The 23,706-nt window shown below is 51.7% G+C and overlaps 7 protein-coding genes across 7 annotated transcripts; 3 read left to right on the top strand and 4 right to left on the bottom strand.

Annotated features, from left to right (window-relative positions):
- Window positions 1-549: 549 nt before the first annotated feature.
- On the bottom strand, window positions 550-2,412 carry LRP88_01957 (alpha/beta hydrolase; the record flags this gene model as incomplete). Its single annotated transcript, XM_083238628.1, has 4 exons — window positions 550-714; window positions 774-1,929; window positions 1,989-2,030; window positions 2,093-2,412. The coding sequence occupies 4 exons, from the start codon at window positions 2,410-2,412 to the stop codon at window positions 550-552; spliced, it is 1,683 nt and encodes a 560-aa protein (XP_083105736.1).
- Window positions 2,413-3,684: 1,272 nt separating this feature from the next.
- On the top strand, window positions 3,685-5,519 carry LRP88_01956 (glycoside hydrolase superfamily; the record flags this gene model as incomplete). The annotated part of the gene is made up of 5 exons (XM_083238627.1): window positions 3,685-4,063; window positions 4,114-4,168; window positions 4,223-4,390; window positions 4,443-4,583; window positions 4,631-5,519. 5 exons carry the CDS (start codon window positions 3,685-3,687, stop codon window positions 5,517-5,519), a joined length of 1,632 nt encoding a protein of 543 aa, XP_083105735.1.
- Window positions 5,520-8,186: 2,667 nt separating this feature from the next.
- Window positions 8,187-9,848, bottom strand: LRP88_01955 (uncharacterized protein; the record flags this gene model as incomplete). Its single annotated transcript, XM_083238626.1, has 2 exons — window positions 8,187-9,350; window positions 9,408-9,848. The coding sequence occupies 2 exons, from the start codon at window positions 9,846-9,848 to the stop codon at window positions 8,187-8,189; spliced, it is 1,605 nt and encodes a 534-aa protein (XP_083105734.1).
- Window positions 9,849-11,115: 1,267 nt separating this feature from the next.
- Window positions 11,116-12,748, bottom strand: LRP88_01954 (cytochrome P450; the record flags this gene model as incomplete). The annotated part of the gene is made up of 2 exons (XM_083238625.1): window positions 11,116-12,578; window positions 12,634-12,748. The coding sequence occupies 2 exons, from the start codon at window positions 12,746-12,748 to the stop codon at window positions 11,116-11,118; spliced, it is 1,578 nt and encodes a 525-aa protein (XP_083105733.1).
- Window positions 12,749-14,820: 2,072 nt separating this feature from the next.
- Window positions 14,821-17,403, bottom strand: LRP88_01953 (uncharacterized protein; the record flags this gene model as incomplete). The annotated part of the gene is made up of 2 exons (XM_083238624.1): window positions 14,821-15,983; window positions 16,032-17,403. 2 exons carry the CDS (start codon window positions 17,401-17,403, stop codon window positions 14,821-14,823), a joined length of 2,535 nt encoding a protein of 844 aa, XP_083105732.1.
- A 1,170-nt stretch (window positions 17,404-18,573) lies between these two features.
- LRP88_01952 (RHS repeat-associated core domain-containing protein) lies at window positions 18,574-19,716 on the top strand (the record flags this gene model as incomplete). The annotated part of the gene is made up of 1 exon (XM_083238623.1): window positions 18,574-19,716. The coding sequence occupies one exon, from the start codon at window positions 18,574-18,576 to the stop codon at window positions 19,714-19,716; it is 1,143 nt and encodes a 380-aa protein (XP_083105731.1).
- A 1,888-nt stretch (window positions 19,717-21,604) lies between these two features.
- LRP88_01951 (uncharacterized protein) lies at window positions 21,605-23,320 on the top strand (the record flags this gene model as incomplete). Its single annotated transcript, XM_083238622.1, has 2 exons — window positions 21,605-23,172; window positions 23,221-23,320. 2 exons carry the CDS (start codon window positions 21,605-21,607, stop codon window positions 23,318-23,320), a joined length of 1,668 nt encoding a protein of 555 aa, XP_083105730.1.
- Window positions 23,321-23,706: the final 386 nt, after the last annotated feature.

Genomic DNA, 23,706 nt, shown 5'->3' with positions numbered 1-23,706 from the left:
ATGGCGTTGTGCATTTGACGAGGGCGAGGCTTGAGTAGCGCAGCCAGGTTCTAGGTAGCAGCTTTGTAGTCCATAAAGCCATGTCCACGTAAGACGCCGAATGCTGCTGCCTATTAATGCACTAAACATAGCATTCCAGGTGTTTGGCACTGAATATGCAACCCCTTTGCAGAGCTAATTAATTTACGTGTCTTTGTACCGATCTTACCCCTCATTTGCTTAGAAGCAGTGGTGAAGGAAGGACAAACTCACAATCAAATGGGCGTATCAGTCATAGGTACACAGCTATTGAGATCGGGAGCAGTGGTACCAGTGTAATAAGGATTGAATATAAACAATGTGACCGAAAAGAATATCTAGTTCTATCAATGATCAAGCCATCGTAATTCTAATTAGAACCAACTCAAATGCCTGCCCTTAACAAGATGCTCAAGTTGTGTGTATGAAAGGAATGTCCAAAGCCCAAACTAAACACCGTCAATGCTGTTCACAGTATCCATCTATACCCCTTCGTCTTGTCTAGTCACGTCGGAACATTGCTAATGCACATTATTCCGACTCGGTCTCGTTTTGAGCCGCTGCTTTCTCCTTCAAGAACTGGAAGATCGGGGTCTTGACCGGGCACGAGACGCCAGGCTTTGGCAGCCGACCGTTCTTGAAGTAATCGATGATGGCGGCATATGTGCACACCGACGGGTTTCCGTGAATACCGTGCTGTTTGAAAAATGTTAGCTGGGAAAAGATTAAAAGCTTGTACTGGAAAATCAACTTACACCCTCGCCCTCGTGAACCACAACTCTGCTTCCGTTGAAACGGGTGGAAGCCTCGTAAGCCGACACCAAGGGGGTAACGGGGTCGTATCTGCTGTTGACGAAAAGGATAGGTACCCTTGTGTTGACGTGCTTGAACTTGTTCATGTCGATCGTCTCGGCCGCCTTGAACGGCCATCGGGCACAGTTGAGCTCTGCACTGGCGCCGGCGTCGCTGAAAGAGCTCTGCTCCGAGTGAAGCGCCCAGGCTGAGTAGAGGTCGTCAACTGTCTCGGCGCGGTAAGCCTGGTCGCTGCAGTAGATTCCTTGCACTGCATCGTCCTCGCCCCAGTTCCACCTCTCATTCGACTCTTCTTCCTCTTCTTCCTCTTCTCCCTCTTCTCCCTTTTCTCTTTCTGTGCTAGGATTCATAATTTCATAGACTTGCTTCCATTCGCCGTCAAGCATCTTCTCGAGGAAGTCGATGAGATCGATGAACTTGTCAGGGTTATAAAGGGCTTTCTGGATGTGGCTTTTGATGCTGACCAGGAACGAAACACCGCCCTGGAAATAACCTGTTTCCTCAGGAAGACCCCACTTCTCGGGGATCTTGGAAGTCTTCATCAACTCGGTCCAGACCGCTTCGATGGCTATGGTGAGGATCTCGACAGTTGTGTTGGACCCCGCCCAGTCGGCCAGTTTGCAAAGCTTGGGGCCAGAGTCGACGCACTCTTCAACAAGGTGCAGCAGGGACCTCTCGGTATCCTTGACAAGGGAAGGGTTCAGGCCCATGACGTACTCGTCGATCATGACATTGCCGTCAAGGACCATCCGGTCGATGCGGTCGGGAAACATGCCGGCGAGGGTTTGTCCCAGGACAGTGCCGTACGAGATGCCCCAGTACCTCAGCTTGCCATCCTCGCCCAAGGCATCGACAGCAGCCATGATATCTCGAGCACTGAACGCTGTGCCGATAAAGGAACCAGTCTCCTTCCGAGCCTTGTAGCACTGCTTTGCCCTCTCGCCCAACTCGTCCCAAGTCTCACCCTTGACGGTAGGCCAAATATTGGCCTGTGGGAGAACGTCAAAACGGCGTGATAGCTTTGACCTTGCGGCTTTCTTGTCACCCTCTTCTTCCTCCTCGATTGAGCAGTTAAAGGGGATGGTTCGGCCGGTTCCACTGGAGGTAGTCTGTTAGTCTCCCGCGTAGACACAGTTGAAAAGGCCAAGACGGCTTACCGTGGATCAACAGCAACCAAGTTGTATTGACCACCGAGAGCCCTATGGGAAGAATGTTAGCAAAGGTTTGTGTCATTGCTAGCGGATTCACTTGCTTGTAATACTCTTCCGTACCGGTCACAAGGGACTCAACAGCCGACTCTCCAGGTCCACCGGGGTTGTAAAAGACACTGCCCCTGGCCGGCTGCGTCTTCGCTTTGACCCGGGCAAGTTGAAGATCGATGGTCTTTCCGTTATCGGGCTTAGTGTAGTCGAGAGGAGCCTTGAGGGTTGCGCACTCAACATCGCCATAGATGGCAGCATCGGTATCCTTGCCCCAGGGCAGGTTGCATTTCCCCCACTTGATCTGGGACTTGCTCGGTGCGGCCAAGGCCTGGGGGAGGCCCAGGACCAAGCCAGCTGCGACGAAGCTGAGGGACTTCATGGTGAATCCAGATGGGATGGTTGCTTGAGGTTCGATGTTGATGTCTTGGGATTGGTATTGAAGAGAGGATGCATCTGACCTTATATGGGTTTCTGCAACTCGATTTCAGCCTCAGCATTAAACAATGACTACCATCAGGCGCAGCTTATGCTTACCGAAAATAGGTCCAGATGGATCGCCAGGGCCAGCTTGGTGGACTAAGGCTGTGCTGTCTGTTGACAATACCTGGCCAATGAGCGCAGGGGGTGCAGTCTTGGCAGGACCATTCTCGTGAATCTGATTCGTTTCTTTGAGGCATCATCTTATGCCGTTGTGCCACTTACCTTCGCCTTGTAGGGACATCTGCGCGGAGCCCCAGGCGTGGAGATTGGCAGCATCCCTGAGTCGGTGTAGGCTGTGTATAGCTAGCTGGAGTTTGACGATCCTCTTTCAGCATCAAGTCGCGCTCTGAAGTTTATTTTGATATCATGAACGAAATAGGTTGTTATTTTCAATGTACAGACTTAATATGGATGAGAATATGCATCATGCGTTCAGGATGTAGGTAAGCTGCCATGGGAAGATAATTACGTGAGTGAAACCATGATCTACTGATTCATTTTACGTGAGTCTGGAGAGAGAATCAGAGGAGGTTGTAAATCAGCGGCTGAACCGAGACTCTGTGCAGCTCTCTCGAACTATCATCCGTTTAAACGAGCAGATCGACAAACGCCGGTTCACTCCCAATGTCGGTCAAGCCAAAACCAGCATCACGATGTCAATATTTGCCAATAATCATTTCTTACTTACATCTGACCTCGAGATCCGAGATCCGCAGTAGCACTGCCACCTGGGACTTTCGGATCCCTGCATGCCCCGGCGTGAAACAGCAGAGGCTGAGTCAGATCCAGGACTGTTATACAGCGTACAGGGCTGAGAACACTTGGCCGAGGCCTTTTTCGTGTCTCTCCATTTTGCCCATGTTTGTGGAGGTCTCCAAAATCTTCCGAGGCCATGCATTGGCTCGGCTATGGCTCTCCCAGGGGGGCTGGACTAAGTACTTAACCCGCAATCTCATTCCTATTTGAGACTGATTCCGCGCTCACATTACCACACATGGTTCCATCACCCCTCATTGCGATGGCCATATTGCCAAAAGTGATCGACATGACTTTAGTCAAGCATACAGGTATAAAGCCCAATTGACGACCTGCTGAGGACACGCCACCATGCGTCAAACGCTGACAAGAGGGTCTCCTGCTCCATTTACTGGATCATTTACACGCGGCCATCATGTCGGGACTTTTGCTCACTAGCCTCATCGCTTTGTCTGGCGCTTACGCCAAGACTGTGAGGTCTCCAACTCCCCCCATGGGCTGGAACACGTACAACCGGTACAATTGCAACCCAACCGAGGAAATTGTCAAGGCCAACGCCAAGGGCTTGGTGGACTTGGGCTTTGCGGAACTCGGATATTCGATTGTTGCCGTGGACTGTGGATGGATGACAAACGAAAGAGATGAGAATAATCGACTTCAATGGAACCCAAAGATTTTCCCATCTGGTCCAAAGGCCCTTGGCGAGTATATCCATGACTTGGGCCTTGAGTTCGGCCTCTACTCTGGGGGTGGGTACTACCAATGTGGCTCTACTGACCTTCCTGGATCATTGGGTATGTCTACCACTGTCAACACACAACATGATGCTGATGAAAACTCTTAGGTTATGAGGAGATCGATGCCCAGTCCTTTGCCGAATGGGGCGGTGATGCCCTCAAGTGAGTCGACGGCCAAGTAAAAGCATGTGTTACGTGACTGACATTGCTTATCAGATATGACAATTGTTACTCGACGTCCAAAACCGTCATGGTCGATTCCACCTCGCCTGAGGCCCAAAGCCCAGATCGATTCATCAAGATGGGCGCAGCCCTTAATGAGACTGACCGAGATATCAAATTATTCCTCTGCCAGTGGGGTATCGGCGAGAATGTCCCAGACTGGTATGTCGCCATTGTCTGCAGTCCTGTGACTATGTTTACTCACACTTAGTAGGGCTGCCCCCTTGGGTAACACCTGGAGAATGAGCAACGACATCTTTGGTGCCTGGCGGGCTATCTGGCGCATCACCAACCAAGTCGTCGGCCATGCCAAGCACACTCGTCCAGGTGCATTTGCAGACATGGACATGCTTGAGTGAGATTTCAATCATCCATGACTGAGACTACTGCTAACCACTCTAGAATCGGGCTCGGCTTCCTGTCTTTTGAGGAAGAGAGATTTCACTTCGGCTTCTGGTCCATGATGAAGTCGCCTCTCCTTATTGGAGGAGTCTTGGATGCCAAGGTAATGCCAAAAGAATCCATCGAGATCATGTCCAACAAGGAGGTCATCGCCATCAACCAAGACCCCCTGGGCAAGGCAGCTGAGCTCGTTATCCGATATACCGAGGAAGAGTGGGACGTGTGGGCCGGTGACCTTTCCTCCAACCGAAAGGTGTTGGCTGTCGCCAACTGGAAGAACGAGTCCCAGACCGTGGACGTTGATTTGAGTCTGATCGGCGTGGGCAAGGCTAAGGCCCGTGATGTCTGGGCTCATGCCGACGGTTCTATCTCTGATATCGAGACCTTTGAACTGAAGGCCCACGAGCTTAGACTCCTTGTCTTGAGCAACATTGAAGAGGCTTCACGCCCCAAGGCACTCGGCTACTACGCCGCGGACGATTCATCACTCGAGGGGTCAGCCAAGCTTGTCGACTGCAGCAAGACCGACTGCCTGCCCGTCAACAAGAAAATCGGAAACATCGGCGGCAAAGACACCAAAGTCATCTTCAAGTCAGTCAGCGCCCCTCGCGATGGAGAAGTGCTCGTGGGCATCGACTTTACCAACTACGACTATCGCCATACCATGTGGGACTGGGAATCCAACACTCGCAACATGACCATCGCTGTCAACAAAGGAGATTCCAAGCGTTGGGCTTTCCCAATCGCTGGTGGAGACTGGTTCGAAAGTGGCAGGCTTAACGTTGTGCTTGATGGTTTCGTTAAGGGAAACGACAACACTGTCACTTTTACACCATCATCGTCCTCGGGCTGGGCTCCTGATCTGGTTGGGTTTGAGATATTCGAGTAACGTCGAATAGCAACTACAGTTCGGAGGCTTTAGGTGCCAGCCTGGTTTGACGTACGGAGCAGGGTCACAGGTGTTCCATATCTTCTTCTCACATATGCAGTCGTTACCATCTTATTATGAACACAGCTTTTTCGTCCTTAAAGCCAGTCCCAAGCTTCTTTTAAATACGTTTGACTAAACAGCAATTGTTAGCTAGAGATACTTGTGACTGGCTAAAGGGTGAGAATGTACATGGATGAAGTCGGCCACCCATACTGTTTCGTTGTTTTGGTCAAGATGTGAAAGATTGCCTCTTGTTCGTTGCGATTCTGGAATAGGTCTCCCGCTAAGGCAATAGCCATGCAGGCAATACTTAATAGCCATCAGATGCATATCCAAGACAGTGGTGCCAGTGTAAACGTACATATGAGCAGGGCTGGCCTGACTGATTGACTCAGCGATCCCACATATTATGTTGGAGTCGTTCTTAATCTCGCGCTGAACTATTATTAGACCTTCATCATCTCCTTCAATGGAGGTAGCCAACTCACATCAATCTTCTTTTTCGCGATCGTCTTGGCAGAGCCTATCTTGGGGAGAGAAGGATTATGTGAAAGGAGAGGGATTCGTGCGAGGTGGTAGTGTTGGAGCCCTCCCGCTACAGACTCGTTGTATACCCAGATCTCTGGGTACAGTTGTCCATTTGATGGTTGTGAGAGATAGATGGGCGTGAAAGAGTCAGGTTTTGAATATGTCCAAGTTGTCAAGTCGTCAAGGAGTGCATCATATCGTGAGTCGTCCCTGTTGTTTCCGAAGCAGTACTCAATGATTTCAGCAAGCAGTAGAAGTATTTGATTGGCCCACGCTCTATCATCGTCAGTTTGTACGGACCTGTTGAGATGGGGTGAGTGCAATGTTGGGATGGAGGATGTCTGGTGAAGTATTGCCAGGTAGACCTCAAGCCGTAAGCTGGCCCAACAAGTTGCCTCCTGAAAATCTCGACGTGCTTCGGTAGGCGGTGGTGACTGAGGGGAATCGAGGAAGTCAGGATTCCATCTCGCATTGGAGGTATAAGAAGGGCAGCTAAATAAAAGGAGAATGGTTAGAAAATATCTGGGCGCATGTGGCGCGATGGTGCAGGAATCAAGGCAGTTTGTTACCTTCCATAATTTGTCCAAATCTCTGGAGCAAAGCTGTATCCAGCCGGTCTTGCTCAAGCATGGAATGTGCGGCATCTCGGCTGTGAGCGAATCTTAAAGACCTATCCAACCCAGCTCCATATCTCGTGGATGATGCACTAGCGCCCAGGTGTCTCGCAGATACCGATGCTATGAGATCAACGAGGCTGTGGTCGGCTAGGGCATATTGGGCGAGCCCCTTGGAGAAAGCCTTGTCTGGATCGCTAAAGTCGAATGCAGGGCTCAGGTTGAACATGAAATGTCGGAATAACTGTCCCTTTTCTCTTTCTACTACGTGGGCATGTGAGGCTTCCGGGTATTGCTTGTTATGGAGTGTGAGAAGGTCGTCAAGGTGAGGAATATGGCCGTCACCCCAGGCGTAGCCGACTGATGAATCGATGGTAACTTGCGAGGGCGGTTCAGATAGGCCGTGAGGGGAACGGTAAAGAGGTAGGGTAGTGTAGGTTAATTGATCTGACTCAGTATTGGCCAAGTCGGCGGTCAAAGGACTCAGTAGATGGGCATGGGCGCCAGCGTGTTCGCTTTCCGGGGCTGTGGGGGAATCTTGGCCATCTGCATCATCCTCATAGGTCTCGACGTTGGAATCAATATCGACGGACCTCACGGTATCCAATGTCTGGTCCACAAACTCGATGTTACTCGGAAGTTTACACCACTTCTGATCGGTGGAAAATGTTGGTCGTGATCCACTGGCCCTGGCCTGTCAACATCACTCAGGCAAGGAGAGCAATGCTCCGACTGACCCTGTGTGAGAGTTGTGGCGGAATCGGATCCGGAGCGCACGATTGCACTCCCAGTTCCTCTTCTTGCACTGCTTGCAAGGCCATTCCCTGTCACCTGCATGAACATGGTGAGTGACCTGAGACTGTACTCAGGGGATGCACAAGTCGTACATTTCAGATGTCTGATACAGACAGCCAAGGTCAGCCATGACGTATCCAAGGGTCAACATACAGGGAATACTTACTTGAGACGGCAATTCTAGTTGACGAGTTCCACTTAGCTGATGAATCCAAGGTTGTGAGAAGGGAAATACTCACCCTGCAACCTGGCCCTCGTTCACCTCTCCCGGTGCGGGTCATGTTGGTGCTGAAGTTGGAGAACGGATGGAAAAGGCAACTTGTTACGGCGGGGACGACGAGACGGGCAGGTCAGCGCCCAGTTATATAACCCACCCTGGTTCAACTTTGCGGGGAAATCAGCCTCGGAGTCTAGTTTAGTGGGCCATTGTTAGGGGCCATGAAGCGGGGAATGGTGGCGGGCGAGTCATCCAGGTGTGGCACCGTCTTTTTGATCTCTTGGGAAGATGAAGTGAATGACAGGAGTCTTGTTATCTCTAATTATAGTTTGCTATAGTAGACAAGATGTAGCTGGTGTAGTTGGTAGAAGCATCTCTTACAGACTCTACGAGACAGCATTCCAGTCTAGATCCGATCGACAACACCCAATGTGTATCTCTACACTGGGACAGCAACAGGCTTGCTGAGCACTAAGCAGCTTCATCACTCTCCGTCTTAATCTTAGACTCCAGGTCACCCTCCATGCGATGCTCCAGAGTCCCTGCCTTCCTCTGTTTCTGCAGCTCCGCCGCGTAACGCACACCGAAGCCATCCTCAAAGATGGTCCTGATCTCTTCAAGGGTCAAGCCAGCCGCCTCGGGGTAACAAAAGTAGACGAAAACAAGGCCGATAAATGACAGACCAGCATAAAACCCAAATGTTCCCGAGGGAGAAATTCCCCTCATCATAGACAGGAAGGTTGACGAGACGATAATATTGGGTCCCCAAACACAGACGTTCATCAGCGTAGTACCCATGGCGCGAACCTCCATAGGCAGGAACTCATTCGCTTGCCAAGGAACACAGCCGAGTCCTGCAGCATAGAAGGCAACAAATAAGATCATGGAGACTAGAACCACGATAGCTGGCCAGCCAACCTCGTCAGACGTAAGCTCCAGAATGTTCTGATCAAGAGGAATCCAGTGGAAGGCAATGGCAGCAATGACCAGGAACACGGGCATCCCCCACATAGTCCACAAGAGTAACCTGCGGCGGCCGACGCGATCGATAAGGAAGATAGAAAGGAAGGTCATGAGCCAGTTGGTTCCAGCAACAACGGTACCGACGGCGACGGGATCGTTGAAGCCGACAATCTGGAAGAGCGTACTCGAATAGTAAATCAAGGTGTTGAAACCGCATAGCTGCTGCGTGGCCATCAGTCCACAGGCAACAATCGCAGCCCTTCGGTTGGATGGGATGGTGCAGGCACTCTTGAGGGCCTTGGTGCTGGAGATTTCCTCGTTCAGAGCCTTGGCCTCGCTGATGCCCTGCTGTATGGACGCAACCATACGGTCGATCTGAGTGTTATCGGCCTTGGGATACATTCGCCATAGGACAGCAACGCACTTGTCCATCTGACCGTGAAACAAGAGCTGGCGAGGGGACTCGGGGCACCAGAAGAGAAGCGTGCCGAGAAGGATGGAGGGGATGCCGCCCAGGCCAACCATGTACCTCCAGCCATGGGCGACGTTGGCAAAGGCGGCATTGAAGGCGTAGGCTAGCAAGGAGCCGGTTCCGAGAAAGACCATGTCGATAGAGATCATGCGGCCACGGTACTTGGCAGGCGAAATCTCTGCAATATACAGGGGAATAATCTGTAAATCAAGTTAGAAGAAATCGTGTGACAGGGATGTTAGTTGTTTGTCACTTACCATCGAGGCAGACCCAACACCAAGTCCCACGAGAATACGGCCAACGCTCATCTGGATGATGGAATATGACGCAGCTTGAATAAGGGCCCCAATCGTAAAGAGGACAGACGCAAACCAGATAGCTGGTTTACGGCCATATTTATCTGCAGTGACGCCCGCGATGATGGCTCCGATGAGAGCACCGCCAGCACAGAGACCAGTGATGAGTTCCTTCTCCCAGTGCTCAAGGGGCCGACCATTGAGATCAGAGCCGATAACAACTAGGACACCGGAGATGACTCCAGTATCGTAGCCGAAGAGCATGCCGCCGATGGCTGTAGCCACGACGCAGAGAGAGAGAAACAGCCCAGGGGCCGTGTCTTCGATGAAGCCCTCATCAGTTGGGCGGTCTGCAGCATGTTCTGCGTGTTGAGGTTGAGATATTTCCTTGGTGAGCGACATTGTGGCGTTGGAGGAGGCAGATAAGTGAAGAATGCGACACAATGAGTGGTGCTCGAAGGCTGTTGTTGAAGTCGTTGTCGAACGCGGCTACACCGTCACTTTATATCCTCGAGACGCGAGTTGGCCGTTAGGCTAGTTCACGCCAGAGCAGTTCACCCTCTCCTGATGCTGTGATTAACTCGTCCAGTTCACGACTCAGGCTTGGTCCTTGCTTCGAGGTTTCAACACCAGGCTTCAGCCAATGAACCCCGAGGTAAATCAAGTTTTCCTAGTGTCCATCCCCCCATGGGGGAGGTCGCGGGCTGGGGTAAAGCCCCGTACCCCGGATGGTGCTAAAGTCGGTCTCTCCACGCTCCGGGATGGGCTGCTGCATGTGGTTGAGGGTTTTTCGAATGTGGCAGGATTTTCCAGTGTTGCTGTTAGCGCCGGAAGTTCCCCCTGGATTGAGATCGCGTCAAGGGTCCCCATGTTTTATGGTTCGCGCCAAGGGAACGGATGAGATCCAGCTGACCAAACGGCTTGCGCGTGTGGTCGTTCATGGCTGGACCAAGAAGGCCTGGGCCGTGACAACGCTAGAAGTGTCCAGGGTAGGTCAAAGAGAACGAGGATGTTTCTAACCAAGCTGCTATGTGTGAGTGAGATTCCTGGTGTCAGCTAAACTGAAAGCCCAGACTCCGTGGCGCGGGGGTCTAGGGTATCTACCACACTTACGTCGCGGGGTTCTCACTTGAACGAGATACTCCGTGATGCTCACGTTGTTGAGTCATTGGGGTCATTATAAGGCCTATGAGCAAATATGACTGCACCTGCATAGGAAGAATAACAGATTGTGATTGATTTTCTTATTAATCATCGACGTAAGGTGGGCTGATCTCAGTGCTTGAGAACAATATACCAAACGAAAGTGGTGAAAATTAAGTGCATAGTTGAAAGGACCTCCACTCTGCGAAAGTACATATCAATAAGGTGCCAAAAAGAAAGGAGGGAAAACAATCGTTATAATGGCAAAGGATGATCATCACCATATGAATAGGTCTCACTCCAGATTGTCCTTTGATATTATGTCCTGGACTCCGTGGGGGCCACCGGCCCCACTGCTACAACAGAAAGATTGATAAGAACGCGTTAAGACCTTATCGCGAGTACCCTACGCGCAACAAAGGAGATACAACGCGGTTCCTTGATACTGTTGTTTTTATTCTACCAGGTACTTCTCAATCTACTACCTGCTATACCATGTGATAAAAAATCCTCCAGTCGTCCCGTCTCATACCTTCCCAGCAACAGACCTCCTCCACACTCTCACGGGCATATCCTTAAGCAGATGGTTCATCGTCTCCTCTCTCTGCAGCTCAAACCCGCGAGGAAGTTCAAACTCGTACCGATGCACCAAAGACGCGATCAAAACTGTCTGCTCGAGGTACGAAATGTTGCGACCGATGCAACCGCGCGACCCTGCAGAAAAGGCAATGAACGAAGATTGTAGCTCTTTGCCCTTCTCCCCAAGGAAGCGCTCAGGGATGTATTGGTCCGCGTTATGGAAAACTGACTCGTCGCGATGCGCGACAAGGGCAGAAATGCTGACAGTCGTGTTTCCGGGGACGTAGTGACCCATGATATTCAGGCCATCTGGGGGCGTCTTTCGAGGTAGGCCATGGGTCGTCGGCGGGAACAGGCGGAGAGATTCATCTAAGCAAGCGCGAAGGTACGGAAGATGCTTGACCTTGTCGTACGGGGCGATGACTTCGTCGGGCTCGAGGGCTGCATCAAGCTCCTCGTGTAGAAGAGCCATGGCTCGAGGAGTTCGGATCAGCTGGTAGAGGGCGTTGGCGAGGGCAATCGCTGTCGTCACGCTGCCAGCGTTCATCATGATATTGGCCTCGGCAACCACTTCGCCCCATTCCAAGTTGTGAGGCGTGCCATTGCGATCTTGTATCAAAGCCTGGAAGAAGTCGTCCAACATTTCCATCCTCCGGTAACGCTCAAGGCGAGAATTCGAGAGTCTCAAGACGATAGCATCCCAACCTTGACTTGCCTGCGCCATGCGACGATAGTATGGGATCAAGTTGGAGAGCTTATCGAGGAACTTATAATGATCGTAATTCCACAGGAGCAATGACTGTTTCCGGGCTGTAGGGTACAGACACTCGCGAAGGTTAAGTTCATATCGAGAACCGTCTTTGCCCTGGCCAATAACGCGGTCGTTGCCTTGATCAAGAAACCCCAAACGCTCCGACAAGCCGATGTCAGCGATGGCGTCAAGTGTGAAGAAGTTTGTCCAGGCTCGAAAGTCGAGGGCTGAATCTTGAAAGCTCTTGGGATCTTTGTCATAGGGGCTGGCACATCGCTGATCAAACTGCTTGATCAACCTATCGACCTTGTCGGCAACCTTGTGCTCCCACTCCTCGAGGTTTTTGAGCGCATACGCAGCAGACAGGACTTTGCGCTTCCTCGCATGCTCTGGCTTCTCGACCACGTCGGCGAGGTGGAAATGTGTCGCGGCAGTAAGCTCGTAGGACTCGTCCTTGTGGCATGGACTTCCATGGCCGTAAATGTCCTTGATGGCTGCAACTCTTCCGAATGAAAGGGAGTTGGGCCCTGTGCGAAGAACCGGTTCATCCTTGTGGAGCTTGGCAAGGTGCGCCGACCGGGCTCCTGTGTGCGCCAGGGCCATGAATGGGAGGTCTGACATGCCCGAGAAGGTTGACATGTTGGGGAACCTGCGAAGACCTGGGAGTTTTTGACATGTTAATGGTGCTCCTACCAAATTGTGCACAAAACGAACCTTTTGCATCCTTGAGATACACAATCCAAGGATAGACGACAAAGTAGACAAAGAGGGAAATCGCCAAGGCTGTGGCATAGGGAGCCATGCCGAGAAGCGCTAGCATTTCCTCCATGGCGAGCTATGTCAAAGTTCACAACAAGGTCTGAAAGAAGGTGTCCGTGCTGGCTGACAAGGAACAAGGCGCATTTCGACATCCATGTTGAGTTTTGCTTGACCTTATATGCCCACCTGGACTCCAAGATTCTGAAGCTGGAGACGAGGTTCTAGCCTCTTTGTGGAGTCTTCATGGATGGTAACTTGCGAGCACGCAGGCCTCGATCGGGCCCGGATCGCCCTACCCTTTTCATTTGAAGAAGCAAGTGGAACATCCCCCGCCACCGGAAATACTTGCTTGTTTGGAATGATGATGGTGTGCGGGGAAGATCACACGCTTGCATCTTGCAGTCTGGGGTTAGAACATGGTCCAATGAAATCGGGCACTAATATTCGAGAACAATCTCCAGACCCGGACTTACGATTCTCTCCCCAAGATCAATTCCTCGGCCGATCCGACTTGAGATTGCAGGCTTCTATCATAGGAAATGGAAACATCTGTCGGCCCAAGCATCCCGCCGTCCCTGATTCCTATCGGCGCTTCGGCCGAGAACGAGGCCGCCGACGACAGCCAGTGGGTGATGGCCAACGCTTCTTGGGAAGTAATAACTAACATGCGACTGTTCAAGAAAATCTCCGAACAGCTTCCCCTTGTCACCTCAATCATCTATCAGTCCCTATGGATTCGGATTCCCACTCAGCAACCGGGAGGAAGCCCGGTATCTGATGCATTACATCCAAGAGTTGGCCCCATGGGTATATTCCCCACGCTATTGATAGGCTTAAGATAACCCAAGGAGTAGGTAGACATAACGGATCCTGCTCAAACATTTGCCCTTGAGGTCCCTAAGCGAGCACGCCAATTTCCACTACTGGCGTACTCCATCTTGGCCTTCTCATCCCGTCACTTGGTGCTCATGACGGGAAAAGAATGTGGGGATACTGAAAGATACTATAGCTGCGCCCTAAGGATTCTTATACCCATCTTGGATGATTCTGATGCCTCCATCAATGAGAACCTTCTGGCCGCAGTCGTCCTCTTGCGGCTGTATGAGGAAATGACAGGTGGGTTGCATGCTTACCTTTAACCGGAGACACGCTTCTAACGTCCACTACGATTCAAGAAGTTGATGCTGGCATTCACCTCCAAGGGGGTTCGCGACTGTTGAATGACGTATCCAACTTCGCGGCTCGTGGGGGTCTTGGAGAGGCGGCAAGCTGGATCGTCCTCCGGCAGGACTTGCATGTTTCCCTCATAAAGTCCGAGCCGATGCGGGTCAATCTCAGCAGCTACGAACAGTCCAAGTCTTTTGAGGATCCAAATGATGAGACTATTACTAACCGGGCAGTTCTTCTTTGCTGCCAAGTATTGGCTGCTGCATTCGGCGGATTCGACACCAGCACTTGGGCACGATTTAATCATGAGGTTGCTCAATGGCACAACAACCTGCCCGCGCACTATAGTCCACATTATTGCAGTACAGGTATTCCAGATAGCAAGACTGGGCCAGTCTTTCCGGTAGTGTGGTTGACACATCCCGCACATGGTTCGTTGATTCATCCCTTCTTCGATTGAACACCCTCTCATGCTCGTAGTTCTCGGGTTCCAACATTACCATCTTGCTCGCATGTTTCTCCAGATATTCGAGCCCAGACTGTGGCTTCCAAGTCTGCATACGGTTGAAGAGCGATTGATAGCGGATGTATGTGTCCCCTACTAAGCGCGAGAAATTGTAGTTAATGCAAGTGAAAAATAGAGGGCAGTACTGAATCACCTTCGAATGGCAATTGGCCTTGCGATTCATAACGTCTCTGTCGTTGGTGCAACCTTTACCGCACATCACGTTCTCTACGCGTGTAAGTATCAATATTCGAGCATTCCACTAGGCATTGAGTTGACCCGTCTAGGCGGTATTTATTTTAGTGACGCTGCAGAAAGGCGAGAGGTACTCAGTTTCTTAGACGGAATGTCAACATCCATCGGGTGGCCTACGGGCAGATTGCAGGCCAAGCTGAACCAAGTGTGGTCTAGAAATGAAAGATAATCCAAACACGCGCATTATGCCTCTCTATAGTCGTGTACTTGCTTAATCACTGAAATACATAGTGTATCAACATGTAGATGTTGTCCACCGTCTCATCATTCTCATCCAGCACAGAAGTAGAAGCCTCCACTGCCCACTCATCCAAGCTCCTGACATGCAGATCCTTCCAAGTCGCAGTCGTGCACTTGCCCAGAGCCTCCGTCTTGATGCTTCCATCATCAGGCCTAGTCACACCCTGGATCGACACCCCATTGACGAGCTTGCTGCTCTGTGAGACCCAGACAATGTCACGGACCTCAAGCTTTGCCTGCTGTCGTGACCAGAAAGGCAGTCGATCCCTGAGATTGCCTAGCTTTATCTTTGACGTTGTTTCTTCACTGCCATTCTTTTTTGCAGCAATAAGCCTGGGGCTGAACCCATACCACTCGTTCACAAAATCATTCTTCAGATCAAACATGGCCCAGAAGCCATCTTGTGTGCCTTCAGTCTTGATAGCCTTGGCAGTGTTGCGCACGGCTTCATTGGCAGTAGCCCGCAGCAAAGCACCTCCCCCCTGAGCCGTGTACTGAATGTGACTGAGGACGTCGCTGATGCTCTCATAGTCAAACTTGCGAATCTCGGTAGGAAGGTCGAGACGCCAGGATGAAATGACACCAGCACCCTCAAAAGGCATGTATTTGGGTCCAGAGAATGACAGGTCAAAGACGCCAGTGTCTCCCGCGCCACCGCTGATGGCAACGGCTGAGATGGGGATGTGGTCGGTCCTGAAAGAGTCCTTGTCCTGTGCCATATACTCCGCAGCCTTTGAAGCAGACGTCGAGACACGGTAGCGATGGCCGGTCAGCTGTAGCGTCGCGTTGATGTTGGTATGGGGTCCAACAACAGCTGGGATAGACACTGCAACGGGCCGGATGCGACGCATGTAGTGACCGGGGAAGTCCATGTCGAAAAGAGACTCGTTGAGAGAGAAGTTGGCACTACCATTCAGACGGAGCGATAGTAGAGCGAGGGGGTCAATCTGTGTCAGGGAAATCGTCTTGGAAACCTCGAAATCGTGATCTTGAGCATCAAAATGCGCTGTCTCGAGTTTCTTAAGGTCAAGATGGAGATGGTCTGCAGCAAGCAATCCGTCATGAGAAGAGTCCCAGTAATCACCAAGATGGAGCAGAGATATCTTGCGGCCCTGCTCGAAAGACAAGGAACTCTCTGCTTTGCGCGCAGTGTTGAGAGCCAGAATTTAGGCTTGGTAGTATAGACTCCTTAGGCTCTTCTCCATCCACGAGTATAGTTGCTTGTTTGTGTACTTGGTGCGGTACCACTTCTCAGCTTGAATGGCGTCCTCAATCTCGGCATGTTGCATCTTGATCTCGTGTTGTGCAGACTGGATCCTGATTTTCTGCATCTCGATCTGCTTGTCGATCGACTTGATCTCTCTTCCATGAATATTGGCCTGCATTCTGCGATCCTGAAGTTGTCGGAGGAGTTGAGCCTTGCAAGAAGCCTGGCCAGATTCATCACCAGACATCATGGCCATCATCTTGAGATAGGTTGAGCCTGCAGAAGTCATCATGGCAATGTTCTGGCCACCGACGGTGACACTTGCTCCAACACCCATGGGCGCTTCCATCGTCTCAATCTCGGGGATGGCACAAAGAGGACCCACCAAGCAGTCAATGCCAGCGGCGACCGTGTTGAGAAGACTGGCCGCGGTCGTCATGTCCATTTCCATCTTTTCATAAGACGACATTCGCAGATCGTCCTTGGTCGGAGTATCGATGTTCTGCGCAATATCTTCCCAGTTGCTTGTGGGAGTGGGGATGATCGACTCAGGCTCGCCGATGAGGGCTAGGTAGAACTTGAGTTGCGAAACTTGGGACTCTCGGTTGATGAGCAGAGAGTCAATTGTTTGCTGTGCCTCTTTCAGCTGCAAGTTCTTGATGTCGAGCATCATCTTCTGAATCGCGACGGCCTGTCGCTGACGAAGGGCACTAAAAGACTCGTTCTCCTTCCTCTCGGTGGCGGCGAGAAGTCGTTCTCCCAGGGAACGCAACTCGCTACACAATCCCAGTGCTCGATGGAGGAGAAATTCGAATCGTTGGCGTGGGAGAGGACTGCTTTGATCACCCAAGCCAACGGCGATGGCCTCGGACATGCCCATGCCCGGTGCCATTAACGCGCCCGGGTCAGTGAGAGGCTCAATGATAGTATACGTCACTGGCCGTCCTTGAATATCGAGCGAGTTTCGAATGTCGTAAAGACGCTCATTCAGAAGGCCGCGAAGCTGCTTGAACTTGGGATTCAGGGGTACGCAGAAGTACGTAGTTCGAAGATAGCAGACTCTCTGTTCTCCCTTGGGATCCGCGTCTAACTGTTGCTGCGTTCCCTTTTTCAGTTGCGAGGAGAAAGGGAGTCCAAGCTCGAGTTGAGCGTCTTCCTGGCTTAGGTTGGCGAACGTCCGAGGCTTCTTGTTGTCGAGCTTGGGGACCTTGGGCGGTTCGGGTCCAAGGATGTGTCCGGCCTCGACGTAACGTTGGATGGCAAGAGGGAGGCTCTCTAGAGTACCCTGACGGAAATGTGCGTCTCCTGCAGCAATCAGAATCTTGGCATACTTCATGACGATCCACTTCATGTATGCTTCTGGTGTCCTCTCGCTGTAGCATTCACGAGCGCTCCATGGGATCTCCTCTCCATGATCGCCAGGTTGAAGTTGCTGTCCTTGGCTAAACCACCCCACCACTCCACACTTTGACTGCTGTGGACTCTCAGTCAAAACGGTGCAAGTCGCAGATGGGAAGGTGCATTCAAGGGCTTTCTACTATGATTTCTCAGGTAACAAGATCCGAGACATTGACAGCCTCGGCCAGGTGTGTGAAGTGAGTCTCTACGACAAACTCAACCGCCAAGTCCTGGTACAGGGAATGATGGTGGAGACATCGCATCTCTCCAAGACGTGAACGGAAGCACCTTGGTGTCGTAGAACAGCCGCGGTATCTCCTTCATACACTCATACGATGCTCTCCAACGAGAGACAGGCCAGTGGACACAGCATGGGTCAGAGGTTGCCAAGTTGACTGTGCAGATTGTCTATGGCGAAGACGCTCCGCAGACATCTGATCAGAACCTCAAAGGGCAGGTCTGGACCATCAGAGACCAATCTGACAAACATGTCAATAATCGGTTTGACATTCGGGGGCGTTGCGTTGAGAAGACCTTTTCTCCAGCAAAAGAGTACAAACTCTTGCTGGACTGGAACACAAGCCCATCGATACTGGACGGCATGTGTGAGGCACAATCATACACACGCAAGGCCCAGTTTGACAATTTGGACCAAGCATTGGAGGAATAGGGTCCAGCGGGAAACCGAACCTTGAGGGAGTTTACCCTCTCCGGCCAAGTCAGACAGGTCACTCACCAGCATGTCAATATTTCGAGTGTACAGGTGTATCTCCAAGACTCGACTTACTCAGCTGATGGTCTTCCCCTGAAGATGATCTATGGAAATCATACTTCAACTGAGTTCCGATACGATGAGCTTTCAAGGTAACTCATCTCTCAGAAGACGGCCAGCAAGGATGGAGGCCGAGTAACTGTTCTTGAAGACCTGACACACGCCTATGACTGTGTGGGCTGCTGCATACACACCTACGACGCGTCTGAGCAAACCAAGTATTTCCAAAATACGAGGATCGAGCCCAAGCGCGAGTACACCTACGACGCCATTGGGCAGTTGATATCCGCGTCTGGGAGGGCCCTTCTTCCGAGCACTGGCATTCTTAGCCCATACAATGCGACAATTGGAATGAACCCCACCAAAGGCGTCGTCGACGGCCAACAGGTTTACCAGTATTTCGAGTCGTACGAGAACGATCTCGCGGGAAACATTCAGAAAATGACCCATGCTGCTGTCAATCAACCGAAGGCTTCTCAGTGGACGCGCCGCTACTTGTATGATTCTCCAAGCTATTTCAGCACCGACTCCAAAGTCCAGATGAGCAATCGGTTGACTGGTACAGTATCTGGATCCCTGTTAGAGGAGTACGGCTACTCTGGTGATGGGGGCCAGGTTGGTTGTATGACAAGTCTGCCTCAGTATTCTCAGCTGAGCTGGAATTTCGAGAACTTGTTGAGGTCGTCTTCTACGCAGTGGACCAAGGATGATATCCCTCAGACAACCTACTACGTCTATGACTATTCTGGAAAGAGAGTTCGAAAGGTGAGTGAAAGTTTTGCCAAAGCTGGGTCTCCTACATGCAAGGAGAGAGACACCCGTTACCTTGACGGGCTCGAGATTCAGCTCAAGTTTGTCGCGAATGACATGTCTCAGCGCATGATCACCCACGTCACGGGTCACGAGCTCCTGGCCCTCACTGAGAGCGCGACTGGCGAAAAAACGTTGCCAAGATACCAAATTGGTGACAACATGGAACTCGACAATGAAGGCCAACTGATCTCGTATGAGGAGTACTCGCCCTTCGGTGCGGTCACCTACTCATCGATGCACCAAGAAGTCAAGGCCTCTCGTGAGCATCGTTTACAGCGGTACAAACACGACAGAGAAACCGGACCCTACCACTGTGGCGCACGGTACTATTGCCCATGGCTGGGGCGGTGGACATCGCCTGATCCTTCAGAAGATATTGATGGGCCGAATCAGTACCGATATGTTAACAATGATCCTATAAATTTTGATGATCATTCAGGCCGCTGCGGAAGAGGAATATCCGCACCGCAGAGACGCGAAATTGCCAGTGTTCACAACGGTTTAGGAAAGCTTAGCGCCAAGGTGGAAGGTCTCGCTGACCGCGTCCACCACATGGAAGTTTCTAAGGTCGACCAGCACTTCCGTCCACGATCGACCAGAAAAATGCCCATCTTCCAAGACTACCTGGCAAGTTGGAGGCGAAAATGGATGAAGAGCTTGCCCTCACGGTCGACCTTCTAGATAGAGGCGGGGAGAACATCATGGGGGTGTGGGGTAAAAAACAAATTGCGACGGCTCAGGGGTTGAATAGCGAGGTCAGAGAAGTGCGGCAGCACTTGACTGGCAAGACGAAGCTCTTCCGCCAGCATGTCAATATTTTTTTCAGGGCAGTAAACATCGAGGCGGATAAGTACGACAAAAGCATCCAAGCCGAGGTTCTTTCGCGGAATCAAGAACTGAAGGGTGACCTCGGAACTTTGGATCGGGTCAAGGATGATCAACCATCTACGAAAACCGAGATCCGTGTAATGAGTCGGGCTTTGAACAAGGTCAACAACGTCGTCAAGGCATTTCGGGGTCAACACCCAGTCCATAACCCGGCTGGAGGAGTTGCATGGGGCAAAGGGTACCAGGTTGGCCAGGACCTATTGGCAGAAACAGAGGATACAGCTGCTGTGTTGAACGAAGCGGAGTCACGGGCCAAGTCTGTTAACAGCAGGATACAGTCGAGATTTGGAAGGGCCTTGGTCCCATTGAAGGGGACGGATGCCAGCGGGAAACGCGGAGTGCGTGACTATTTGGAGAATAACGCCAGATTCATGAAGTGGAATGGGCAACGGGTAGGGGCGAAAGATTCCATGTGGTAGATGATGGCAATAGGCTTAGGACTGAAAGAGGAGAGGTATGGATGAGAGCAGCTTTAGGCAGTTGACAGGCGGTGACTTGAAATGGCGGAGTAGTCTTTGTGTTCACACTTAACCGTCCCGTGTACGTCGTGTAAAAACTGGGTTGTTGGTCCTCAACCTGATAGTGTTTCAGTATCAGCTTGGTCCAGGGTAAAACCGCCGACAAAGTTGTGTTCGTGAAGAAGAGCGGTGTGGTTTGTCGACAGGACACGTCTACGGATTCGAAATGTAAATATTCGATCGAGAAACTCTTTCAATAAGCAAAAGCAACTCATGGCTGATCCCGATTGTGGACTCTTCTGCAAGCCTGATTATTTGCCTCATCATCTAATTGAAGCCATTCACATAATCGCAAACCATCATGTGCAGCAAATCTCAACTCCACTTAATGTACTTCTCCCCTCCCTTTCCGCCCTACACAGGGAGACTCATAAGCCATCATTCTCCCAGAGTTGCAGCCACCAACCAAACCCCTGCGCTGGAAATAACCCTACAATCCGTTGAAAAGCTGGGCCTGGGACGTCGGCAGACATGTCGCCGAGAGGTGGCACACTCAGAGTGCTTGCGATTGGATGGGATTTCGGGCCTAACCCGATAGTCCGAGACATTGTGTTCGTTTCTCCCTTGTTTGCCTGCTGCAGACTCGTATCGGTGAGATCTAATCAGCCCAGCTGAATATGCAGACTCCTGAAACTGTATCACGGCTAAATTATCACAGACACGAGACCAACCTCTCATTACAAGGCCTCATTATGCTTACCTGTTAGCTTATCCCTTAAGTTGTCTGTGGCTGCATTGCATTGCTTATCCCAATACCCGAAGTCAGCCCAGTGGTCAGAGTCCGAGACATTCTCAAGGGAGACCGTCTAGACGAGCACCTCTGGTAGGGCCAGCCTGGCCCCATGTGGCGTATGGCATCTTAATCCGGGGAAATATCGTATTCTGCCAATTCCAGGGATGTTCCCCAGATTCCCGAGGCACCCTTCCCTTTCTTGGCATAGGAGTTGACAGCCCGGCCTCAACCTGCGAGATCCGAGTATAAGAAGGGTCGCGATGGTCCGTTCAAATCGAAATTCTTCATCAGCATCAATCAGCTTCCACTCGTTCACAAGCCGATTGCGTCTGCCACTCTTTTAGGTTCGACTTTGTTTTTTTCTCGTTATATCCCACTTTGTCACTCCTTGCCTGAAAGCACAAACACAAAACACAACTACAACATCAAGATGAGATACTCGTTCGCCTTCACCGGTCTTGTGACCGTGGCCTTCAGCTCTGGTGCCCTGGCCCAGACTACCGAGCCCGTCGAGACCATCGACCCGGTTCCCACCTCTGAGCCCGTTGTTCCCCCTACCAGCGTTGTTCCTACCAGCGTTGTTCCTACCAGCTCGGTCGCCCCATTGCCGCTGCCCACCGACCCCTGCCTGGCGGACTGCAACGCGAAGCACGATGCTTGCAACAGTGCTCCCGGTGCCAACCACGCTTCTTGCGCTTCTGACTACGCTCAGTGCCTGGGCTACAACCCTTACGCCGGCACTGGCTTTGTTGAGCCCACTGCTTGCTCCAAGAGCATGACTACCGTCCCCGTCCCCCAGAAGACCGAGTCCCCCGAGGTCTGCTGTGTCACTTGCACCACCACTTACAAGGCCTGCTGTGACGCTGCTGGTGATGTCATCGACCACTGCAAGATCGAGTACACCACTTGCCTGGGTTACAACCCCTTCGACATCATCCCCTGGGTTGAGCCTACCGTGTGCAAGCACAACGAGCCCAAGCCCCCCAAGCCCACCGGAAACCCTGAGGAGTGCTGCATCCAGTGCACCACTGTCTATGACTCTTGCTGTGCCGCCGACGGTGCCATCATCGAGAACTGCAAGGCCGAGTACACCATCTGCCTGGGCTACAACCCCTGGGACATTGTTCCCTGGGAGAAGCCTTATGTCTGCAAGCACGGTGACGGGCCTTACCCTCCTCCCAAGAAGGGCGGCGACCACAAGGACGGCAAGATCATCGTTGGCCCCCCTACTAAGCAACCTTCTGGAACTCCTGAGGAGTGCTGTGTGACTTGCACTACCACTTACAAGGCTTGCTGCGACGCTGCTGGTGATGTCATTGACCACTGCAAGGTTGAGTATACTACCTGCCTCGGATATAACCCCTTCGACATTATCCCCTGGATTGAGCCTACTGTCTGCAAGCATGATTCTTATCCTCCCAAGGGCCAGGACGGCAAGATCATCGTTGGCCCCCCCACCAAGCAGCCTTCTGGAACTCCCGAGGAGTGCTGCATTGAGTGCACCACTGTCTACAAGCAGTGCTGCGACGAGGCTGGCGATGTCATTGACCACTGCAAGGTTGCCTACACCACCTGCCTTGGCTACAACCCCTTCGACATCATCCCTTGGGTCGAGCCTACTGTCTGCAAGCACGGCGACTCTACTGGCATCAAGAAGGGTGGCGACAGCAAGGACAACGGCGGCAAGATCATCAGCGGTCCTCCCACTTCTCAGACCGGCACCAAGCCCAACACTGGCAAGAAGGGTACCCCCGAGGAGTGCTGCATCGAATGTACCGCCATCTACAAGAAGTGCTGCGATGAGGCCGGCGACGTCATTGACCACTGCAAGGTTGCCTACACCTCTTGCCTGGGCTACAGCCCCTTCGAGGTTGTTCCCTGGGTCGAGCCCACCGTCTGCAAACACCCCGACGACGATATTGTCATTGTCAGTGGCGGAGAGAACCTCCGACCTGCCCTGGCTCTCCTTGTGCTGGGTGCCATTGCTCTTCTCTGTAAGTCCATAGTTCTCTCTCAGATAGATACAGCTGCTGACCATCTCTCTAGAAATGAGCCCAATTGGCGGCCCCAGCAGTCGCAGTCTTCTTACCTTCTTCTTCTGCTGACCCTCTTACCACTTCGACTCTTCTTTGTTGCCCCGGGGTGATCCCTGCAGTTGAGTGTGCCTTTCTCAGGCGGGGACAAAAAACTCTTTTACATTCTTATGAATCTTATGCTTTATGGACTTTGCCATTCTCTTGGCGGGAAAACTTTTGTGTTGAACGACACGTATGTAATTATAGCTATGATGGGATCGAGCCCTAGCCGGGTGACGGCACTGGAGCCTTGGGGCAGCTTAGCTTTAATGTATTGAATAATTCGCTTCACACTCATGCAGTTGGTTGCCTTGACCACCTTGTGGTTGTGCTTTGTGTCTCGTCTTAACTGAGCCTACTATAAGGTCTATCCTGCAATGTGTCAGACCGCAACTTATTAAGGGGCAAGCAGCCAAACTCAACTGCTGTTCTCAGTCTGACTTCTTACTAACCGGGT

Source organism: Fusarium phalaenopsidis (assembly GCF_050370095.1).
Source record: "Fusarium phalaenopsidis strain FUZ10S chromosome Unknown contig_32282, whole genome shotgun sequence".
NCBI classification, from domain to species: domain Eukaryota; kingdom Fungi; phylum Ascomycota; class Sordariomycetes; order Hypocreales; family Nectriaceae; genus Fusarium; species Fusarium phalaenopsidis.
The sequence above is the reverse complement of the archived record's forward strand: the minus strand, read 5'-3'. Positions and strand labels throughout refer to the sequence as shown.